Source organism: Rhea pennata, chromosome 22, assembly GCF_028389875.1.
Source record: "Rhea pennata isolate bPtePen1 chromosome 22, bPtePen1.pri, whole genome shotgun sequence".
In the NCBI taxonomy this organism is placed as follows: domain Eukaryota; kingdom Metazoa; phylum Chordata; class Aves; order Rheiformes; family Rheidae; genus Rhea; species Rhea pennata.
Genome location: NC_084684.1, coordinates 1097644 through 1120615, shown reverse-complemented (window position 1 = coordinate 1120615; position 22972 = coordinate 1097644). Strand labels below are relative to the sequence as shown.

The 22972-nt window shown below is 42.4% G+C and overlaps 2 protein-coding genes across 2 annotated transcripts in view; both read left to right on the top strand.

The window, feature by feature from the left end:
• Positions 1–2383: 2383 nt before the first annotated feature.
• On the top strand, positions 2384–3298 carry RNF186 (ring finger protein 186). The gene has a single exon (XM_062593758.1). The coding sequence runs from the start codon at positions 2384–2386 to the stop codon at positions 3296–3298; it is 915 nt and encodes a 304-aa protein (XP_062449742.1).
• A 5250-nt stretch (positions 3299–8548) lies between these two features.
• The window catches only part of TMCO4 (transmembrane and coiled-coil domains 4), a 45965-nt gene continuing 31541 nt past the window's right edge, over positions 8549–22972 (top strand). The window contains exons 1-5 of the mRNA XM_062593324.1: positions 8549–8615; positions 12887–13071; positions 14023–14197; positions 18281–18308; positions 20146–20278. Coding sequence (XP_062449308.1) covers positions 12893–13071; positions 14023–14197; positions 18281–18308; positions 20146–20278 — 515 coding nt within the window. The 5' untranslated portion in view covers positions 8549–8615; positions 12887–12892. The remainder of the gene's footprint in view (positions 8616–12886; positions 13072–14022; positions 14198–18280; positions 18309–20145; positions 20279–22972) is intronic.

The following is a 22972-nucleotide window of genomic DNA, read 5'->3' as shown; positions in this document are numbered from 1 at the left end:
TCCCAAGAGAAGAAACAATCCACAGAAACACATCTTCTTATGCAAATATACTAAGAGCAGAAAAACAGGATGATTGTATGAACTGGTTGCAAATGATTTATGAAACGGTAATTAGACTAAATAGCAATAAAGGGCTAGAGTCAACCCAGGTGACTAGAATGATCATACAAGCCAGTGAAAGCCACCCACACAACCAACAGCAAGTCTCAGCTACATTTCAGACAGGTCCTCTGAACTCAGCTGAAATTTTCATCAGTGAAGGACATCAGTAAATATATCAGTAAAATAGACATTTTTAGTCCAGTAAGATTGGATTGGTCTCTCCGGGCAGAGAGATCACACAACGCCTGCACAGCAGTGCTGAAAACACAGCTTCAGAGTTGCAAAGTTGCAGCTTCTGAGCCCATACACTAGATCACGCTTCCTCCCATGCGATCCCCTGACCGCATGGAAGCGATGGTAAATTGTACCCTCGGGAACGCACAGCTTTACAAGGACCTCTGAGCCACAGCATGCTTCACTTCCCCTTCCCTCTAGGGCTGTTGAAGCTGTTGACCTTTATCAGTAGCAAAATAACAACGTCTCTCAGCCAGCTCTGAATTTCCAGTAGATATATTGGAAAAACAGGGAAGTTGCACCCACCCACAGCTGAAGAATAGGGTAAACGCACATGGAGACCTGAACTCATCCGACTGAGATTTAACTGCAGCATGGAAAGCTCCTAACATTTGCGTCACCTGTATGTCCATGAACCCCTGCTATATCCTGTGTCAGCAGAAGTACAGCAGGAACACCCAGGACACCTAGGCAGTCTGCTAACAATAAACCTTCTACTCTTTCTCAAAGAAGAACAAGTTCTCACCTCATTCACCCAACAGTCAGTTCACAATTTTAGCGTCCTCCTGAACTCCTTGCCCTTCTCATTGCATTTGTTTCTGTTCTTTCTTCTGCTTTGTGGTTGGAGAGAGGGGCTGGGACACAGCAGAGAGAGCTTGAGCATCTAGGTGCACTTGAGGCTTCACACTCAGTACTCTGTGTCTTCCAGAAGCAAATGACAGACTGGCCTTAAGGGATTAGTGGCCCTTCCTTACTTCCTACTGAGATATTTTATCCTTCAACCCCCCCTCCCCTGAAACAAATAGAGTGAGGGATTTTGTTCATGAGTTTCAGAAAAGCTGACTATTCACAAAACCACTCAACAGAACTGTATTCTTGTCAGCACAGCAGTTCTTCCTGCAAACCCCAAGAAAGAGGAAGACAATCTTGCTAAGACACTTTTTTATTTCCCAGACTTCCCACAGACTCTGTGTAACCTTAAGTCACTTACTTTGCCTATGCTTCAGTTCTCACCTGAAGCCCTCTGATAACTGAAACCAACAGGGATGTAGGTAACCAGACATTTCACACACAGAGGGATGTCCCACTCTTCCTATTATGCTGCACGGTAATAGCTGTAAGGTAGGGAGCAGTGCCAAAGGAAGAGCAGACTTCCTACCCAGAGCACTCACAACTTGTCTGGTACCTAAAACCAGGGCACACAATGCTGGAAATGCAGAAAAGAAAGGGGAGGTATACACTGCTCTTTGAAATCTACCCGACAGGAAAAATACGCTGTCTCTTGCTGCATGCATTCTAACAACATCACTTTATTCCTAATTTAATTTCCTCTGAGGATCTCTGACAGTGCCTGGGAAGCAGGTATGTTTAAACCTCCTGTCAATCCAACAAACCAGGATTCAGCTTTCGTGATGCTCAGCATTTGTCGCTGTGGTTCTAATGCCAAAAAAAAAAAAAAAAAAAAAAAAAAAGAGAGAGAGAGGCAGAGAATGAATCAACTTGCCAGAGGCAGAGAATGAATCAACTTGCCAAGGTCACGCAGAAAGCCCATGCAAAAGAAGTAGAACAGTTCTGCCTTTCAGCCCCACACTCTCTAACCAAAGTGCTGCACTCAATGCATCACCAATACTAATATTAGATAATTTATCTGTATCTGTCACTGTCCAGCAAAGCCATGCTTTAAGGCCAGCTGAAATTATTGCTAACAAATAAAGTACTAATTTAGTAATAATGGTAATGCTGTTGTTGCACCCTGGCTGTCACAGGGCACAAAGTTTCAGACTGTTAATGCCACAGGGTCTGCTTCTGGAAGGGAATTGCTCAGTGATATTATCAGCCATTGTAAAATATCTTAGCCATCAAGTTAATCATTAACTCAGATCCTCATCTCATAAAAAACATTATTGTCACAGCACACAACACACTTAGAGCTAACTGTCACCAATCAAACAGGCACACAACTGGAATAAAGCAGCATATAAACGGAGCCAGAAACTCAGCAAATCATTCAGCTAAGGGAAGACAAACTGCACTGAGGCTTATCCCTATGGAGAGATCAACTGACAGGCTAAACAATGAAAATGAATCAACAACTCCTGGAGTACCGCAGCTTGAAACGGGTGGTCCTGAGCCCACTGCAGAATGTACTTCAGGAACGAGCACAGTAGGATCTCTAATAGAAAACACGGATGTGAAGAGACTGGGATTCACTGAAGAGCATGCCAAAGAAACAGAGAGACTACCACGCACAGAGTTAGACAGTCCTTACGGCTTTAAACCAGCAGCTTCAGAAAGAGACTGTCCGTATTCAAAGCCTCCAACTCCGGTAACAAACTTTTCAATCTCTCCTGAAGTATTTGGTTCTAAAATGCATTCACCCAAAACATTTGTTGCAGACATGGACTGTCTAGTCTGCTTCAACAGGTACAACATTTACAGAGTACCAAAGCTCCTGGACTGCCAACATGCCTTCTGCGCTGTCTGCCTCAAGCTTATTCTTAGGAAAGACGACAAGACCTGGATAATCACCTGCCCTCTGTGCAGAAAAGAGACTGTTGTGTTAGGAGGACTCATTCGCACACTTCATGATAAAGACGACATCATGAACCACTTGGAAAACCCTGATTTAACTCCTGAGATACATATCTCCCCCACTGGGCTGGACAGCAAGAGCTGGACTCAAACCAGCCGAGACATTTCACACAGAGAACAAAACATTCCAGCAGACAACAGACTGGCTATCCAGAGACTTGTGCTGCTCTTGCTGCTTGTTGTGATTCTTACTATCCTAATCCTCCCATTTCTGTACTCCGGGCTGATAAAATGGGTAATTTGTCTTATGCTTACACTGGGGGTGATTATGTCTTTGGTGCTTTGCTGCAATCCTAAATTCTACTGTAGCTGTAATGGAAACTCACTCACCTCCTGCCACAAGGACACCAACATCACTGCTATTGCTTGAAATAATCGATGAGAGCTGCCTAGAGACGAAAGACTGATGTTATCCCCAAAGCTGCACGTGAGAAGCACTGATCAGTTGTCAGACTTTGAAATCAATCGTTCACATGATAAATTCACAAAACATAGCTAAGTTATCCCACTAAGGCTCAACATCAATACACAGTATTGCTCAATTTTATTACCTGAAACAGCAAAATATTTATATGCATTATTTTTATCAGATAAAATTGTAGTGTTTTCATGATCTGTACTTCAGACAAGTAATTTTGTTGTTCTGTTTTCATCATTTTGTTGTTTGTTTCATCTCTGGATGAGTGCTGCAGAACATTATCCAGAACACCTGACAGATGTTATACCGTGAAAATCTCTATCGGCTATTGTGCTTTCCACTATCTTAACATACATACACTTTTTCTTCTTTTTTCTAATTAGATTAGTAAACCCAGGACTGGAATCCTGGTCTCAACAGAAAATGGTAGTTTCAACACACAGATTATCACTTTAATTCCTGCCAAAATGGTTGTTAGCAAGGATGAGAAGGGAGGAGGCCCAGGGAAACAGAATGCCAGTTGAAGCCATCTTAAGTGGCACATGAAGGTAGAGAGGAAGAGGTGAAATAACACTCCTAATCTTGAATCTGCGACTTGCAAAGGGCAAACCTCTCAAATTCCTGACACTCCAACCTCTCCCTCCCCCCATGTTCTTTAGCACTGAAATGCTTCTTTTCACCTGAACTCCTGTTTCACCCAGCTACCTGTACCACCTCTCTTCTCGTCATCCTTACCTGAAGCGTGACATTGCCCTCAGAGATGCCCATAATTCCTCTCTAGAGATGAAAGAGATTCGTTAATTGCTGTTATACCACATGTAGTACTTCTGTAAGAAACGTGTCCATTAAAGTTTAGTAACGTTAACTGCTTGTTGACTTCTGTGTCTCAGTTCCTCATTGACAACTAATGCCAAAACATTTCACAGCTTCCCTACAGGAACTACAGATGATAAAGCTCCTTAAGGAGTCCATAAAGCTGGCTTGTGAGTAAACCAAAAGTAATATTTGTGTGTGTGTGTGTGTGTGTGTGTGTGTGTATACACATGTATAAAAGCAAAAAAAATCCCCAACTTACTTCTTAAGGAAAATACCCTATAGCCCAACTAAACTTAAACAAAGAATTAGGAGATTCCTCTAGCTAAGTTACATTTTTAAGAGCTCCATACATCTCAGTAGACTTTGGATCAGGCCTGTCATAAATATTTGCGTTTGGTAAGAAAGGAAACTGATGTACTCCAGTTCCTGAGTACATATATATACACAGTGTCTGACCAGCAGATAAAACAGATTAGACAAACAAGGAAGATGTCCTCCTAAAGTCTTGGAAAAAAACACATCTATTTTCTGCCTAAGATCAGAAAGTTCCAAGAGGCACAAATGCTTTGTTTCTTCCCATATATTTTGGCTGCACTAGAATAATTGCACAGTACATATGTAACAACATTTATTAATAAAAAACAAGAAAAAATAAATAGGAGAAGACAGGAAGTTTTCAATCCAAATATTTTATACAACTGTGTTATTTCAAATACAAAGATTGGACCAACTATTCATCTGTACTTAAACTCTTTCAGAACCTCCTGCTGAGTCCTTCAGCCCATAGCAAATTTTCCTGCTGAGCCCCCCCCTTCACAATACTAGGAGATGACGGATATTGTAGAGGTTTGTAATATTAACTTCCACCTGAATGAAGTACAAAATCCAAACAAAAGCATTAGAACAAGCTAGAAGAGTTAAAGAGCAGCATGAAATAACTGCTACACAACACTGATTTCATAGAAATGACCAGATGACAAGACTAGACTGTATTAAAGATTTCATTTCACAATCAAGAGCCATAAAATATTCCCATTAAAAAGAACACAAAAATTCAGGAACTTTGCCTAACATTTAAGAGACAGATACAAAACATCATGCACTCCTGAATAGTGTGAAAGTCACATCCAGTATCGGTTTGTCATCAGTCAAGAACAACCTGGGAGACACTATGAGCATCTGAGAGCCAACATCCATGTGGTGCACAACAGATCCTGGGCAGATAACGTGGGCCTATCTCTTACTGCTTATGTGCTCAGGGGGAGTGAGCAAACCAAATTGGAGAATGAGCGTGAACATGAAAAAATCAGCTTCAGTTACATACCACCTTCCTCTCCCAAAAGGTCTCTATTCAATTGTTAATTTAATTTTCACAGTGTTACAGCCAAGAGAAAAGGGCTCCCCTGAAGGCAGTGTATGTCAGTGCCCTGACCTGCACAAAAGGAGATGCACGTGTGAACCATGTCAGTCCTGCATTCATGCCAAAGCACCAAAGAAGCCGAAGGACTAGTAGGAAGAAAAAAAAAGTTTGTTTTTCCTTAAGATGACCATTCTGTTCCCAAGTATAAGAGCAGAAGAATAAATAAAGGTTTATATTCACAGCAAGCATGTGAAGAGCTTTTCTAAAACGATACAGAAAGAGACCACTGAGATCATCTTAAGCTGCAAATTAAGTATGCATGTTATAGAATTACCACTAGCAAAGCAGCACTCAAAAAACCTTTTAGAATCACAGAATAAGATTACCAGCTGTTTTGTGTTAGCACCTTTCAAGCTTGCCTTGAGCAATCCAACTGAAATGTCTCTTCAGTCTTTCAGAGAACCATTAATGATCAACTGAATCAGTCTTAACTGATGTTGGTGGAAGTCATTAGGCCCCTAGAGGCTGACCTCGTTTTTATAGCTGTTGCTACCCACTAGACAAAATAAGGTTCAATGAGAAAGAAAGTCTTTGGAATAGTAATTACATTTATGGAGGAAAGGATAAGTAAAATATTTGTATTGATATCCTAAAATATAAAAGGATTTTCTTACATCCATTTTCCTTCATGTCCATTTTCTTTTGCCCCCTCCCCCCCCCAAAAAAAAAAGAAAAAAAAAAGTTTCCGCTCCTAATTATCCTGTCTTGCTTACCTTAGCTGGGTCCTGATTTAGCATAGTGATTAGGTAACAGACTGTAGCCTCAAACACAAAGAGGTTCATAATGAGATATGGCTTAAGGTGGTAATATTCAGGCATAATTGACATACTGAATCAGTACCTGAACACTTGATTTATAGAGCCAGAATCCCATCAGGCAGTTTTAAGATCATGGTAAGATCTAACAGTGATATTTTAGTGTTACAGTTTCGGTAGACATAGAATCTTAGGCCAGAAACTTCAAAGATGTTTTGTTTCTATTGCATACACAGACTCTAACAGCCTCTTTCCCTACAGCATCTGCTTCTGGAACCTCAGCTGATAAGTCAAATGTGCTACAAGTAACACCTTGTGTCAAATCTTTAACTGATTTAACCTGATGGAACTCCATCCTTCTCAGCACTGATTAGTAACATCTGAATATCACACTTTTCCTCCACTTTGCCCTCAGGACCCTTCCCAAAGCCACAAAATTCCCCATCCCAATCCTCTCCCAGGCTTCTGATAGACAGCACCTCTGTTGTCCCATCACAGTTACTAACTGCTTATATAAGAGAGGGAGAGATGCCTCAGAAATTCTGAGTGTAGGTGTTCTGAATTACTGTTAAATGCAGAAGCCTCATTTTATCTACAGAACTTTAAATTATCCATAATTGTGCTGACTTTCATTACTATTAAACCATATTATAAGAGTCTGAATTTCCAGCATCTGATAAAACTCAACTCTCATTATCACTCCATTCAACTTACATTTTTGACTACTTTTAACATCTCTAGCTGTGTTATCACAGACACATAAACAGACAAAAAATAAATATCATAGAATAACACATTTCACACTTCAATCTCTCTCAGATTCTTTACAAAGAGAACATCAAGTCCTCAAATGCAGAGCTGTCAAATTTACAAGAAACTAATTTACAGATTTCTGTGCAAAAACAGATTTGTGTCCAGATGACTCCTTTCTTGTCTACAATTTGCAACTTGTCCTTTGTGCTGCGCAGTTACATAAGCCATAGGATAAACTACACACCTTGTGTCCCGTAACTGGAATCAACCGAGCATTCATTATGTATTTGAGTCAAATTTAAGACGATGCTTAAAATTAGGTAATACAAGCACTCACGTGAGGAAAGCTGAGGTGTTAAACAATTCCTAGCAAGTATTCAAGATGAGACATTCGGCCAAACCAAGACTGGTTTTCAAAAAGAACACGCTCTTCCATTTAATAGTGCCAAGTAGCACATTAAGCATAAACTGAAGCTAGCCCAACTAACAAGCACCCAACACCAAGGTTTTGATTTCACGAAATGCAACCATAAATGAAAGCTGCTTTCCTCCCCCTTCCCCCCCCCCCCAAATGGATTTCTCCAAGAGTTACTAAGCATATGATTTGGGAGTTCAGCCCAAGTCCACTTTCAAAGCAGACCCACATGTTAAAACACATAAAACACTAACGCAAAAATTTTATGCTCCAACAGCTGAACTAGCTCCACAGTCTAAAAACAACCCAAGGACTTTTACAAGGCCCAATTAATCACAATGAAACAAAACCTCCCTGAGCTGTGGCTGTAACCTTGCTTTCATCAGAAACAACATCCACAGGGGTGAGGGGGACACCTGGCGTTCGGTGAAGCTGCCCCGAATGGATGGGAGACACCAGACGTCCGCTTCACTTCTGCCCCTCTCCATAACCCTCCCTCAGAGGAGGGAAACACCTCTGAAGGAAATAAGGGCTCCTCAGGGGGGAAAGGAAGGGCTCTGCAGGGAGCAAAAGGGCCAGGAGCCAGGTAGGCCTGGGAGCAGGAGCAGGGGGCGCAACATGGCGGGCGGGGGCGCAACATGGCGGGCGGGGGCGCAACATGGCGGGCGGGGGCGCAACATGGCGGGCGGGGGCGCAACATGGCGGGCGGGGGCGAGGCCTTGAGGAAGGAGCAGCCGGGCCCGCGCGACGCCAGGCCTCACGGCAGCTCTATCCCTACCCTCGCCAGCACTTCTCCAGAGGGAGCTGGAGCCGGGAAGAAGGGCCGACCCAGAGCTCGCAGCCAGCCCCGCGGCAGAGCGCGGCGCGGCGCTGCCGCCAGGCGCGCCCTGCCGCCAAAGCGCGAAGGGCTCTGTTACGCCAGTAGCGTAGAGCTACGCAAGAGTGCGTAGGAGTCCGTAACGCAGCCGAGCCAGCTCTACCCTCCCCCCTTACGGGGATTGCGCAGCGGCTGAAAAGGGCGGGCGGGCGGAAGGGGCGGGGAGGCGGCGGCGGCGGAAGGCAGCGCCGCGGTGGCGGCGGCTCCTTATTTGAGGCCGGGTCGGGGAGCAGGTCGGGTCTGGGTCTGTTTGGGTTGTTCAGAGAGGGGGGTGTTGGGCTCGGTTAGGACTGAGGGGCCGGTCTCGGGTCCGCGGGAGGGCGGCTCGCTCTCCTTGGGCCTCCCCCGCTGAGGGGTGCGCTGTAGCGGGCGGCGCTTCCCCCTCCTCGGGGGTTGTTGGTTGCTGTGGAAAAAAAAAATATTTATTTTAAAAAATTGAGGTATTAGAGGGAAAGACTGGTGGGGAAGAGGTGAAGAGTCGAGGCATCAGGATAGGAGTGTCACCCTGTTTTAAATTTTGTTAACTTTACAGCCAAGAGGGCTGCAAACATTTCTCCCACTGAAATCTGACCTTCTGCATTTTTATTTATATATATATATATGTATATACATATATGCTGGGGGGGTTCAAGCACAAAGGGCTAGAAGCTTGCAGTAAACCTGAGGGTTAGCAGTGGTGTAGGAAAAACATAGCCCTCAGGAGACCCCCTTTCTAGTGTTTTTTTTCTTTCACTCCTCCACTAAGCAATTTTGACCCTGACGCAGCACCTCTACTAAGCTTTGTTGGCTCTTCTGCATAAGAATGTTTATCCTCCATAGCTGTTGGTGCAAATGCCTGGATTAAACAAACTGAATGCGCTTTGAAAGTTGTGCATGTGCTTAGTGTTTTGGCTCTTCCATGTTTCCAACTTTCCCCTTCCCCCCTCCCCGGTGGCTGTCTGATCCCTGTTTTATGTTTAGCGCACATCTCCATGGCGGTGACTTAATTGCGTTCCCTGTTGGTAGGTGGTATCCTTGGATCGAAGGCGCCGGCTCTGCCAGCACGTAAGCATACGTGTGGCTCTGTAGCCCCTCCAAGTCCTCAAGGAAACTCCTCTGCCTTTATGTTTCTGTAGTTGTGGTGTTGTGTCCATCATGCAGCAGTTGTGTGGCCCTCCTCTTCCTTTATAAGGGACTTTTTGGCCGTCCTCATCCTAGGAAGTCTTTACAGCTACTTCCTTGAAGTTGATGAGATGCCTCAGAGGCTTTTGAGGTTCTTGGAGATAAATGTGTTGCTTGTTTGGTCACTTTAGTCTGGTTTAGTCTGTTTAAGAAGAATGCGATGCCAGTCTGTTTTCCATTTGGGAGGGAGCATGGCTGTATTTTCCAGTTTTAGGACCACAAGAGGATTATCTGTTTATTTTCCAAATAGGATTGCAGGAACCATGATGTAAAATATACCACCTTTCAGGAAAACAAAGGGGTTTGTATGAAAAATAAGCATTGAAAGTGATTTAAAAAAAATCTCTTTCAAGTGACAGTTCAGATTATGGAAATGCTATAGATTGTTGAATCGCATTGTTTGAGAGACATGAGTTCCAGCACCACAAGCTGTAAATAACTTTCAGGATATTTGTCTAACTCTGGTCTCAATTCCCTCCTAATGGATTTAGTGACAAAACATCTGGGCCCAAATTTTTGACTGTAACACCAAAATGATTCACCCAGTCTTTCTAGACTCTTAGTGTGGTTCTTGTTGACTTCAGCAACATCAAATACAATGTATGTACTGAATCTCATTAAAGCACATGTCACTATTTTTTTATGTTGCATATCTGAAAATCCAGGCTCACTTTTCCTAGGTATTTTTGAGGAAATAGATATGTAAGAGGAGGGACACACTGAGCAGGCTGATCAGAGTATCTTCAGAACTCTCATTTATGGCAGAGAAAGTAATTTTTTTTAGAGCTTTCTCAGGGCATTCTTGGTACTTGTGAAAAGCTCAGTGTTGTAAATTATTTGTTGCACAGAGGCAATAAAGTTGTGTGCAAGAAGCCACTCTGGTGTTACTTCATAACTGGTCTTTTTTTTTTTTTTTAATGTGTGATTGGAAAATAGCTACAACTGTGCAGTTGTACTGTCTCTGTATCCTTTATAGCTGCCTCACTTCTTAGATGAGCCTATGGTTACTAGATTAAAACTCTATGCAAAGCCTGGGTGGGCCCATCAAGTTGATGTAGTAAGGCAGCACCCAATCCAAATATCCAGGTACTATTTACAGCTGAGTTACATGTTTATGGTTTAAGGCATGACTCTGGAAAGAGGGTCAATCCACTGTATCTTAAACCAAAGCAAAGCTCTGGGAGAAAATAGAATCACTTATTTCTCTTTCTTGCCTCAAAGCTGCCTGGATGCTATTACGCCTTTCTCAGATCTGTTGTTATTAAGTTTTTCCTTAAGGCCATTATCATGGGATCTAAGAACATCTCAGGAACTTTAGGGCTGGATAAAACTTTCCAAGGGTTGCTGGTTTGGCTTCTTAAAAAACAAATAAATCTTTCCTATCACGTCTGGGCAGGGAACATTTCAAATTCTGTCTCCTGTAATAAGCTAATACCTTTGTGTCTGGAGGTGAGTAAAAAACAGACATGCTAAGTTACTGTTTATAAGGTTATTGATACTTTAAGCATTAGATTATTTCTGGCTCAAGTGGTCAGTAAGTCAGGTGGCCATGTGGCCTGCCTCGTAGAAAATAAGCAACCAAAACCAGTGGGGCAAAAGCCAGAGCTAATCTGATCTCACTTTAAGGTTAGCCCTGCTTTGACTTGCGAAGCTCCTTTTGGAGTAAGCTACTCTGATTTTTATTTTTTTTTTAAGAGAAAAGGGGGCTTGAGGCAATAATGAGGGACTGTAACACAATTGGGATTTGTTTAGAAAACTCATGGAAACTGCGGAAATGTGTCTGGCTCCATCTTCAGCTCAGCAAATACTGCCATTGGGCTGAGCCAGGTGCAAGACGGGGCCCGCCCAGGTGCCTGCTCTCCCTGGGGAAGCTTAATCTTGCCCTTCCCTCCTTCTGTTGGTACAGAAAATAAGGCGCCTTATTTATTCCTGTGAACTTTGTGCTCCTGTGTTGCTGGAATGTGATATTTCCATGGAAATACACTGAGATGCCTTAGACCTGTGTGCTCAAGTCACGGCACCAGGAGATACATTTGAAGGGGCCTGGGCACTCTCAGGGAGAGAGGCCTGAGGTAACAGTAATCATTAGCTCTTGATGAATTTCCACTGTGCTGATACGTTGGCAGATCGGTGGTGCAGGCCTGGAGAAATAGGAGAGGCTTTGAAGGAATTTGAGCGGGAAAGCAAAACACAAGACATCTCTCTGAGGAGGCAATGACAGGCAGCAAGGAGATGGTAAAGAAATCTGTTTAAAAAGAGCTGCTCCTAGCGTTAGTGCTGCATTTCTTTCTTCTGGGACTCCAAAATTAGCACATCAATGGTGTCCGCGTGCTCTGAGCTTCAGCACTTGGTTAATGCCATAAGAACAGGCTGTCTGGCAAAGTGTTGAGGGTGCCTGATGCCTCTTTAGATGCCTTTCTTCATACAGGGTTGAGAGGAAAGGAAGCACCTCAATAGGAAGTATCTAATAACATACGTATTTCTTTGGAGCCTGACTGAATCTTGATGGAGTCAGTGGAAATCCAAGGTGATGTAAGTGAGCTTTGGAGCAGACACATACTGCAAGCCTGAGAAATGAGCTGTTGTGATATCTGCCCGATTTCAGTCATCTCGTGTAGGTACTTGTATTATCAGCATAGACTCTTTATATAATCAGTGGAGCTTCCAGGGAGCAATTTAAAGCAGTTAAATTGTAAGTGCGCAGCGAGAAGGTGCATACGCCTCTGCACTCTGAAAAACAATATTATGTCCCAGCTTCAAGTTTGTGTGGCACTGACATGTTTTGGAAAAATGTGGTTGCAGGTGGTATAAAGAAGAGAATGTTACAAGCACAGTGTAGCAAATGAGATAGGAAATAATGAGTTGTATTAAAACTCCTTTTAATCAAAGGCTTCAGCTGGACTCAGCTTTCCTAATACTGTCAGCAAAATGAACAGAAGAGCGATTTGAGTTGAGGATGAGAGAGGCCCGTTGTTTTCCAAGCTGCCTCAGACTGGTCCCCACACCATGTGCAAAGCTTTTACAGCACATGTTAATTTTGTGGTAAAGATGTGAATGATAGGCCTGAAAGGAGCCTGAGCTCTGTAAATCTTAAAGGAGACATGTAATTTTGCTGTGTAAAGTACTACCTACTCATCTGATCCATAAATTTGAGAATCAGCAGAGGTGGCCAAAGGCTCCTGCTGTGTGCTTTGCTCGCAGCATCGTGTTGCCGGAGGAGTATGCAAGCTGGACCTCGACAGACCTGACCCAATGCAGAGGCAGCAAGTGAAAAAGTGAAGGCAATTTGTCCTCTTGCTTTCTCATTTCCGGCTGTTTTCTTTTTTTCTCTTTGAATTTGCAGGTAAATATGGCTGCAGAGGAGACATGGAATGGTCAGGCTTGGAAACAGCAAAACACGGCCAGCCAGGCAGGTGACAAGGACTCGGGTGTGCTTCTGGGCCAGCAGCTGGGGGAACCGGGAAGATTTGCTTATGCAGCGCTCTGTGGCATATCCCTGGCCTGGCTGTTTCCTGAAAAAGAGCAAAGGTACTAAATACTACGCCTAGTAGCAAGGGGATGAGCAAAGAAGGTGGCTTTTGGGTAGCAGCTCGGAGTGAGCTGGTGTCAGAGTTGTATTGTCGGTGCGATAGGTTGGGTTAAAGAAGAGTGTTAAGCACATGTTGGCCTAGCCCAAGGCCTCTGCTTCCAGGTGTCATGAGGGTAGTCCCTAAATTATTATATGGTGATGGGCAGGCACTTGATCGTGGGCCAGCTGGTTTGGGGCCTTCCGAAGTTACAAAGGCTGAAGATTTTTCTGGTGGTGAGTCCTTTCGTGAAGACGAATTTGCAAGTTCTGCTGATTAATCGCTGGTGTTGACATTTTCCTGCTGTCTCCCTCTTGGTGTTGTATTTTTGAGACCTCTTGAAATGCAAAGGACTCATTGAGATTAGATGTTTTCTCAGCTGTTTTCTTAGTTGTAGTGACTCCCTCTTGCACCTCTAAAGCTTTTATACTTCAGCACAAATTGCACCCCTTAATCTTGCAGACTTCAAAGCATGTATTGAAGAAAGGTCTCACCCTATTCAGGCTGCTTGCTTGTGAGCCTGATAGCAAACTTGCTTTCTGCTGACTTACAGAGCTTTGATTTTTGTGTGCAAAGTGATAGATCAATGCATGAAGCAGGGATCACTCAGGCATTGCAAAAATACCCAGTTATGGGACTGAAAGTTGTATATCTGTACTAACAAAACACCACAAATCATATGTGACATACTCTGGCACTACAGTGCACCAGAATATTGACAGGGAAGCTGGGGCACAGAAGAAATATCCTCCTTTGCTGTCACCATTCCTTTTTCTAAAAGTAAAACAGGGAAGACCAAGGCTGAAGACAACCTGAGTGACTATTAGTCGGTGTTTTAGTCCTGAGACTCTTCAATGAGGATGACTGATGAAGATAAGGCATTTTGTCCTCAGCAGCTTCTTTTGCCTTACAGCTCCTTCAGGATGGAATTCATTGAGGGCCTGGTGAAATGGCTGGACCTGCCTGATGCTGTCTTGCCTGCCATGACAGCCTTTGCCAGTGGCTTAGGAGGCGAGGGCACAGAAACTTTTGCCCAGATTTTGCTGAAGGATCCCATACTGGAGAATAATCCTGTTGTCATTACCCAAGTAAGTTCGGGTATTCCCCTCACACCATTTGCTTTTGTAAAAAGGATTTGTCCTTTTTTTTTCTGTTTGTGACTGAAGTTCTGTTTGTAGAGTCAGAGAAATAAAATCAAGATTTTTGATCTGTGTATAGCTATGTGGGTGACTGGCGGTTTTTCTGTCTGTTAACAGCTCATGGGAGTGATGTTCATGAGACAGTTCCAGCCAGCTAAATTAACATTTGCTGTCTTTGATGCCTTCTGCTCTACAGAACAGAGAATGATCAGTCTTTTTTTCTTGACTGCATTACTGCAGTGTTGTTGTTTCGTATGTGCATTCTGCAGATTTTGGTGAAATGCTGAATGTGATAGGCCTGATTTTCATTTATATCCTTTACCCTACCCTGAATCAGAGGTATTATGTAGGAGCAGGGAAAAGTGCATGTATGTTGGTAGGATTGCTTCAGGGGGATAGATCATCTAGCTTTTACATAGCTGCAGTAGTGCTAAGAAAGGGTTTTTAGACTGAGTGTGACATATTTACATTCTCCTTAAGGGTCCTTCCCCAGTGACATAAAGCACCTCTACGTAGCTGAGAACTGGACAGAAATACTATTAGTACAGGAGGAAGAATTAGTCTTCTGCAACATAGAGGGTGATCCAAATAGCACGTTTCCCAGAGTCAGCTTTGGCCAGAAGGAAATACAAGTTATTGTGACTTTATTTTCATTTGAAAAATATACTATAGAAGTGTTCCTCATGCATTCTCATGTCATGCCATGCAGGACGAAGAGCAGAGCAGACTGCCACTGGTGTCAGGTGTAACGCGAGCAATGTCACCAAGCAGCCTTCACTGTACGCTGCACACACGAGGAAGTAGCAAGGCATCCTACATGCAGACAGTGCTCCAGTATTAATAGTTATGACAGAGACAGCTTTAATAATGACCTGACAGAACAACAAATGCAAGAGCAAGGCCATGTAAGTAAAGATAGGATGAGAGTGAACTTGCTGGCTCATCATAACCAACACTCATAATCTAAGCCATCTTTATCTTCTGGTCAGTCCATAAAAGGCTTCAGAGGATCTGTCCCAAGCATCCGTAAGTTACAGTGCTCAAAATCCTTAACAGGATGAGTACAGTGACAGAGACTTTAGATTTAATTAGTCAGTTAAGACAGACTTTCTAAAATGGGCAGCTGTTTAGGTGTTGATTGTTCGAACTGAATGAATTCCCCCCAGCTCCTTCCATATCTGAATGGCTTGGTAGTTCTCTGCTCTAGGATGGTTTCTCTAGAATTAGATGAGTCTTCCTGCATTACTGCTGAGTTCATCAAGGACAGAAATTTGGTGAAATTTAATTTTTGCTTGCTCTGAGCTTACGCTGCTTACGGGGTCCTTATGCTGTTACAATTGGGTCTATGGATCAGCAGGATTGTTCAGTATTTTGTTTTGAATCAGAGAATTGAGGCATTCATCACCTTGAAACAAGTAGAATACAGAAGCCTTAGATAACAATTCTGTGATTAGTTGAAATCAAAGGTCAGGAATAGCTATCAGTCTAATGCCTCAACATCTGGGCCTCAGGCAGTGACCTGTATGCACAAGCTGATTGATTTTGTCAAAGGAGAAAGATATTGTTAAAAGATACTATAAAGTGAGGCATGAAAGGCTTGCAAGATGTTATTGGGAAAGCGTATTAATGGTAGGGAAACTTCAGCATATCAAGCTGAGATAAGCTTTTTCCTTGTTACCTGAAAATAAACAAGCTGAGGGACAAAGCTTCACATGTGTTGCTTCATGCTACTCTTTGCTTCTTTGTATTCAGCTGCTACTGGCTCCACATACTCTTTGTTTATTTACTGGGTATTGCAAGTACATACTTCGATCGCTCTGTATGTTCAATGGCAGGGTCCTGTCAGCACTAGTACTACGTTTTTGAATGCCCCCATCTCTCAAAGAGATGATACGTGAGATCAGGAAGGTTGGGGTGAGCTCAATATTGATTCAGTGAAAATTGGAGGACTGTGGATTCTTATCTTTATTTGCATTTATTTCAGATGACTAATAACAGACAAATGTTGGTTAACTGAATCCGGTAAGGACAGTAGTCATAAACAGGCTGTAGGTGTGGTATGAGAAGGCAGTGCTTTGCATACATACAGGAAGGCAATTTCTATTTGCATTTAGTGGCAACAGAAAGAGAGGAAGAAGTTGACTTTGCCCACTTCTGTTTCTTGGTGAGAAAATGTTTAAGATTCTTAGTATGAATCAAGGTTCTTGCTCTGGACATACTTAGAATGCCCATTTTCCTCTGTTTTCCCAGACAGCAGCCCTGCAATTTGGATTGAAGCTCTCTGCTTTTTAAGGAAATGGATTTTGAACTTTTACCAATTCATCAAAAAAGGCAGAGTCTGAACCAGCGTTCCTCTTTCTTAGTAAGGTCTTACTCATTTATGTGTGTGATAGCACAGCTAGAGGATAGTAGCCTTGTGCATGGAGTTTACAGGGGAATTAGAATCACTAATCTTCAAAATACAACTGAAAAATAAATGCTGCATAGAGAGACAGGAAAAACTACTTGTGAACTAATCTTATCAATATATGTTATATTCCACATGACTATGCAGAGTAGTGCAGTGCAAAGCCTAAACTGATTAGAAATAATTGAGTGTGCTCATTGGCACAGATGCAATCACACAGTAGCTTCAGTTTATCACCTGATTACCTCTGTCCATTCCCTCAGCTTTCGAAATACAGTCATGTAAATGTTTAAGCCGGATTTCTAAAAACAAGCATTTGACATCAGGTGCCACAGACAACACCGGGCACGTCAGTACAGGACCTGAGTCAAGATGTGTGGCTCCTGCTGCAACGCGTGGGGAGAATTTGATGCCCCTGGGGGGACTGCACAAACTAGCAACCCTGTTCAGGATCCTGCCTACAGTAGCCCATAGAGAATGGCAGTCACAAGCTCACAAGGGTCACCTTACTTTGGACTTTAGGATCTTTGCATGGGCAGCTTTCTGCACGGGACTCCTGGCTCTGGAACCTCTGCCGGGCTTTGACACCTCCGTGCTGGCCCTTCAACCCAAAACTACAGCCGGGGCGGAGGGGCTGGTGTCCACATATCTAAAAGCTCAGTATCTAACAGCATCGGGACTAATAATCAGAAACGCTTTGGCTGCATCCTACATCTTTGGCTGCATTTTTTGTATTCCACAAACGCCGAAGGATTCCCTGTAAAATTCAGCTCTCCTTTGCTTGCATAGGAGAGAAGTAGCTAGATTGAGCCAGTGTTGTGTGTTGTAGTTACATAAAGAACCAGCAATTTATTAGGTGACTATAAAAGAAGAGAACATAGTAGTAACAATATTGATCATTGTGTACTTACTGTGCTTGTTGGCACTTCGCATCTAAGGAGCGCTTACCTCTTTTTTTTGATGGATTTGTCTTTTGAAACTATGTGCTGGATTGATAAATACTGTTTTTCCAATTCTTCTGATGAAGAGTCAACATAGAAGTCAAGTCCTTCTGTCTTTACAGGTAGCCAAAAACACTGGAATTTCTGTTTGGGGGTGTTTAGTCCAAAAGAACTTCCTGCCAATTCAGCCTTACTGTCTAGAGCTGTGAATTCTCAGAATGCCAAAAAAATGAGCCCACTAGTCCATTAGAGTAGCATTCAAAAATGCTATCCGTGTTGTCGAAAACAGAGGTATATGTGACCAGACTAGTAGTAGTCATAAAAGCAATAGCAGAGTTGGAGCCCTGCTTTGCCTAAGCATGAAATCCTGTGCTTTCAGCTGCAACGTGATCACAAATCACAAAAAATGCAGGTTGCTTCAGCGTATACAAATCAGGCACTGCCCTCCCATTCTGCACTTAACTATTTCTGTCCAGTCATTTGTACCTGAGTATGAAGAATTCTGTACTGAAAGCATTAAGCTTTGCTGTATGCTGCCCTACCTGAACTGCGTCTCGCTGCCTTCCTGCTGTCATGAACTGACACGCTACATTAATTAAATTGTAGTTTTTCTATTTCATGCTTCCATTTTGAGACTTCTAGGCCTATACCATCAGTTTTAACTTGATTTTTTTTTCTTTTTAGGATCTTGTGTCCTTCTGTCTTAAAGATGGTAAGTTTGCCTAGAGCATTTGTTCTTTGTAAGAGTAATATAGGTGATTTCACATCTCTTTCTATAGAATGCTCAAAAAACTCTAAGTACTATCCTATTTTATCTTAGTTCCTTTTGTACAAAAGCAGCACACTCTAATTCCACTGCAGGAAAGGCAACTATTGTAATTGTAATGGTTAATGGTAACTGGTAATTTAAGAATTGAACAACTGTTAAGCTTCTAAGTGTCAGATACATTGTATTGGCGTGCAAATGCAAGTGGTGGTAGAAGTGTTCTGAAGTTAAATGCTTACCCTGGAGTAGTTGTTTGCCATTGTTTGAAGAGGTATAGATGACTTACTCCTTTAGGAAGGCCATGAAGCTGTTCAGAAAATCTCAGCCTGAAAAACTTCTGTGAATTGTTTGTTGCCTAAAAAGAAAAAATATTCAGGGAATAAATCCTGGGGTGTCCTGTGAAGCCAATTTTGAGTAAATGTCATTTTATTCGTATAGTATATTACTCAGAGATTTCTGATTTACAATCAAAACCATGGATTAGTCTGATAAAATTCATTCCACAGAGATTGCCCACTGGGCAAAACATTCCTTTCTAAAAGAAGCTTGTTTGATATCACTACTTGCATTTTTGAAATCTCCATGTTTTAACATGTTTGCACAGGAAGGAACTCACTGGTTGCCGATTTTCCTGTTTTACGTGACAGCAATGTGTCATTTTTGTTTTGTGTTTTATTTTTAATAGAAATTTGAAGTCTGTTATTGCAAAACTGCTTATTATATTAAACTGTAATTAAAAAAAAAAAGTAATTTCAAGCTTTGCAACTTACTGCCATGCTGACTAAGTAAAAAGCTAACTTGTGTATTAGTAGGCAGGAAGCAAGAAAGCTGCTTGTTAAAACACCTGCTTAGGCTTGCAAGACGTGGCACATTTGAGGAATGAAATAAAGATAATATTATCCTATTTCCTACCTAAGCACAAATTTTTAAAAGTGGCCTCATTAAAGCCTACCGAAGTCCTTGGATATCTTGGTAATGATGGCAATAAATATATGAGCTTAATAGATTGCTAGCTGCCATATGTGATGTGCGTGCAGCAGATATCAGGTGCTTACTTTGTAGATGTGTCTAGTCAGTATCTTCACCCACCTGTGGAAGAGCAATTGCACTTCTTACTCCAGCGTGCACAGAGAACCCTTTAGGGAAGCTTACCATCCGCAAGCAGCAGATGCTGATGAGAGATGCAGGTTAAAAACAAGAATTGGTGCAACTCATTCTCAAATCTATTAAATTAAATATCTTTTCCTTTAGAACACCTGTTTGTAAGTCTTGAAGTAATCGTTCCTCTATTGCACGTTATCTGAATGTCTTGTCCGTTCCTGCATTTCATGCAATGAAGTATAAATGCAAAGAGCTATCCAGGATACACAGGAGCTGAAGCCACCCAGTGCAGCTAGGTGATCCAGTGCGTAGTTTTCAACTCCAACATCTCTCTTGTTGCTAACGATACGAATTGAACGTACAGCTTTTGTGAGGAGGTGCACTGGTACAAGATGCCGAATCTTCCGTTGGTGCGTAAGTTGGTGTGCAATATAGTATGCAATTAGCTGGTATAATGAGCCTCTATTGATAGGATGAGGTTTGAGGAGGAGGATTTTCCCGTTAGCGCTCCTCTTCTCTAAATAACTGTAATGGTCTTCAAATACGTGAAAGACTAAGAGGACCTGAGGAAATAAACTATGTTGCATGTAACATGGTCCTCCAGCACGACTGCCTGCACCACTTGCCTTTTAATCTTGTGTAGTGACGACCTGTTGATTTCCTGGGTTTCCTTCTGTTTAAGGATACTATGATGCTCGAGCGAGGGTGTTGATCTGCCACATCACCTGGTTGCTGAGAATCCCCTTGGAGGAGCTGGAAGCCCTGGAGGAATCTTTACTTGAGAGCCTGAAGGAGCAAAAAGAGGAAGAGTCAGAGTAAGAACATTTGGGTTGACCATAGGGATTAAAAAAACACCTGCAGCGCTTGAAAGTTTAGTGTTAATTACTTGTGTCCACGGACAGTCTTCTGACCACTCCATTTGTTCTGTGCTCCAGCTTCCCTGATAATATTCTGGTGCATTGTAGTGCTTGAGTATGTCGCACAGGAATTGTAGAGGGGTTGGCCCTGTGCCCTGAGAGAAGTGTTAAGCCGAAAGGCAAACGGGCTGGATTGGGCACAGTGTTTTGATTTCCCTTGCTCTGCTTATTAGGAGGGCACTGGTTAATGTGAAGAAGTCAAGGAGTTGAACCCTAAAGCCAAGTATTTCTTATTTAACTTCAGCCTAATGCACATCTCTACAATATTTTCCCTTGCAGAATGAAGTTACTATAAAACTTCAGGATGAGATCCTTAGCAACTGATTTTTTATGGATCTGTCTTACTCTGTGCATGCTTAAGAGTCAGCTGTCTAACTCCTGTTGAAGGTAGATCTAGGCAATCTAGCACTAGGCGACATCTGCTACTTTAGAACTTGTATTCCATTGAAAACCTGACTCCTAATTCTGTGTTGTTGTGAAAGTAAAATTAGTGCTCTTAATCACAATTCTTCCATGTAAAATAGCCAAAAATGTGTTATTTGTAGAAAATACGGTATTTTTATACTTTACTTGCTTAGCAGGAAATGTGTGAAGATTTAGCAATATGTCAGGCAGTAAACATATCCGCAGTAGGCTTTCAGAGGACTGTTTAATAATTTTATCTATGAACTGAGCAAACAGGGGTTTTGAGATTAACCTGAGTGCTAATAAATGCTTTAATCAGTGTCTCTGACACAGCAGAATTTAGATGTTACCGTGCGGTTCCCAAGGAGCATGTGATAGGTATCTCTCATTAAAGACTTTATTGTTAAATAAAGCTTACCTTTATAGCTTACAGTAAAAAGAGAAAGTCAAAATAATCTCAAAGATCATATATTTCTAAGAAGGATGCCTTTTAAAATACAGGAGCAAGGGTTGGTAATAAGGGGGACTGTTTTTGCTGTGGCTTGTGGAAGTGGAATTCAGTCCTGGGCCTTTAGCACGTAGAAACACATGTAACGAGGGTGAGGAGTCATTGGCAAGGATTGTGCCACAATAGGTAATTACGTATCAGTTGGACTGTGGCTCCTGACAGCAGTCCACTACTGCAGTGGGAAAAAAACCATTTGTTATTGCTGTGCTAAAAAGAGTGCAAGGCTGTGATTTAGTGGGGAATAGATGAGAGATGAGATAGATTTTATTTTATTTTATTTATTTAAGTTAGAACTCCATGGGGAAAGGAAGTGGAGTATAAACCCATTCACTGCTTTGGCCTCACAGTTTTTGGGATGGGGAGTACATTAACATCTGTGTAGGATCCTTTTGGCTTTAACCATCCACTGCAGGAGGTTTTGGAGCAGTCATGAACAAGCAGGTTTTTGGCAGCTCCTGCTTATGCATGTTCTTCCTGATATTTGTGAGAGGTTTTGCTCCTAGCTGTGCTACAGTGGATGTGTTGGCCTCTGGCCCAGTATTTGCAAAGTTAATGTTCAATATGGTCATCTGTAGAACAATGCTTCAAACATTTAAATCCACATTACTAGGACCAAACATGCTCTGACTGGCAGGTGTAAAGCTCTTTTTGTGCACAGTTAAGTGAGAAACTGGAAAATGTGATGTCAGCTACTCACTAAAATGCATTTGTGTTGCTTTTCATCGTTGGAAAATGATCTGTAATCCTACCTGTATAATCTCTCTGAACATAATTTGTGGTTCAGGCAAGAAGCTGCAAATAACTGAGAGCAGAGAAGGACCATAAGAGGCAGTTAATTACCATCATGGAAAAAAGCAGAAATAATTATAGTGCAGAAGCTACTAGGAAAGCAACTGTCAAATGTAGCTGATGCCAGTTACAGCCAGAAAACAAGGACCAGTAAAAGTTCTCATGGTAGTAGTTTTACTTACTGTGTCTTTAGACAAGATTTAACTGCAATATTTCTAACTATATAACTCAAATTGCTTATTACTGCAACTGAAGGCGGGCAAGCTGTTTCAGCTCTCTTGACATTATTCTGATTCTTAGAAAGCAAAGAGATTTCCCCAAAATGGACCTCTGCGTGTTGTAGAAGACCTTCTAGTAGCTACATTTCTGTTCTCCTCCTTTTCTCAGATGATGCGTTTGGTGAGATTGTCTCAGAAAGCCACAAAATCCTCATAACGGGATGAACATCCGCGTTCCATGGCAAACATTTTTAATGTGGATGACATTAAAATTAAAACGGCAGCTACTGATACTGGTCAGCTCCTGCCTGCTTTCAGGCAGATCTCAGCATGCTCATTCTTTCCTGTCACGCTATGATTTTTTTCCTATCCTGCTCTGGCTCATCTGTCACTGCTCTGTGAAGGAACAACTGTGCGTTGTGCATGTTTGCGTCCCTATGGGAGCAGGCACAGTATGGCAGGAGAGCAGGTAAATGTTAGCCCAGAAGAGACAAGGAACATTCTCCGAAGAAGAGCCAAGTGAATTGTTTGGTGGTGGGTATCGGGATTCCTGGCTGACAGGCAGTGCAGAGGCAGACCCTTAGCGTTTGCTGGAACGGCAGCATGCGTTAGGATGTCTCATAGTTTGTGCTCTTTGGGGGAAAGGTTGTCTTCCTTCTGGATTCCCAACTT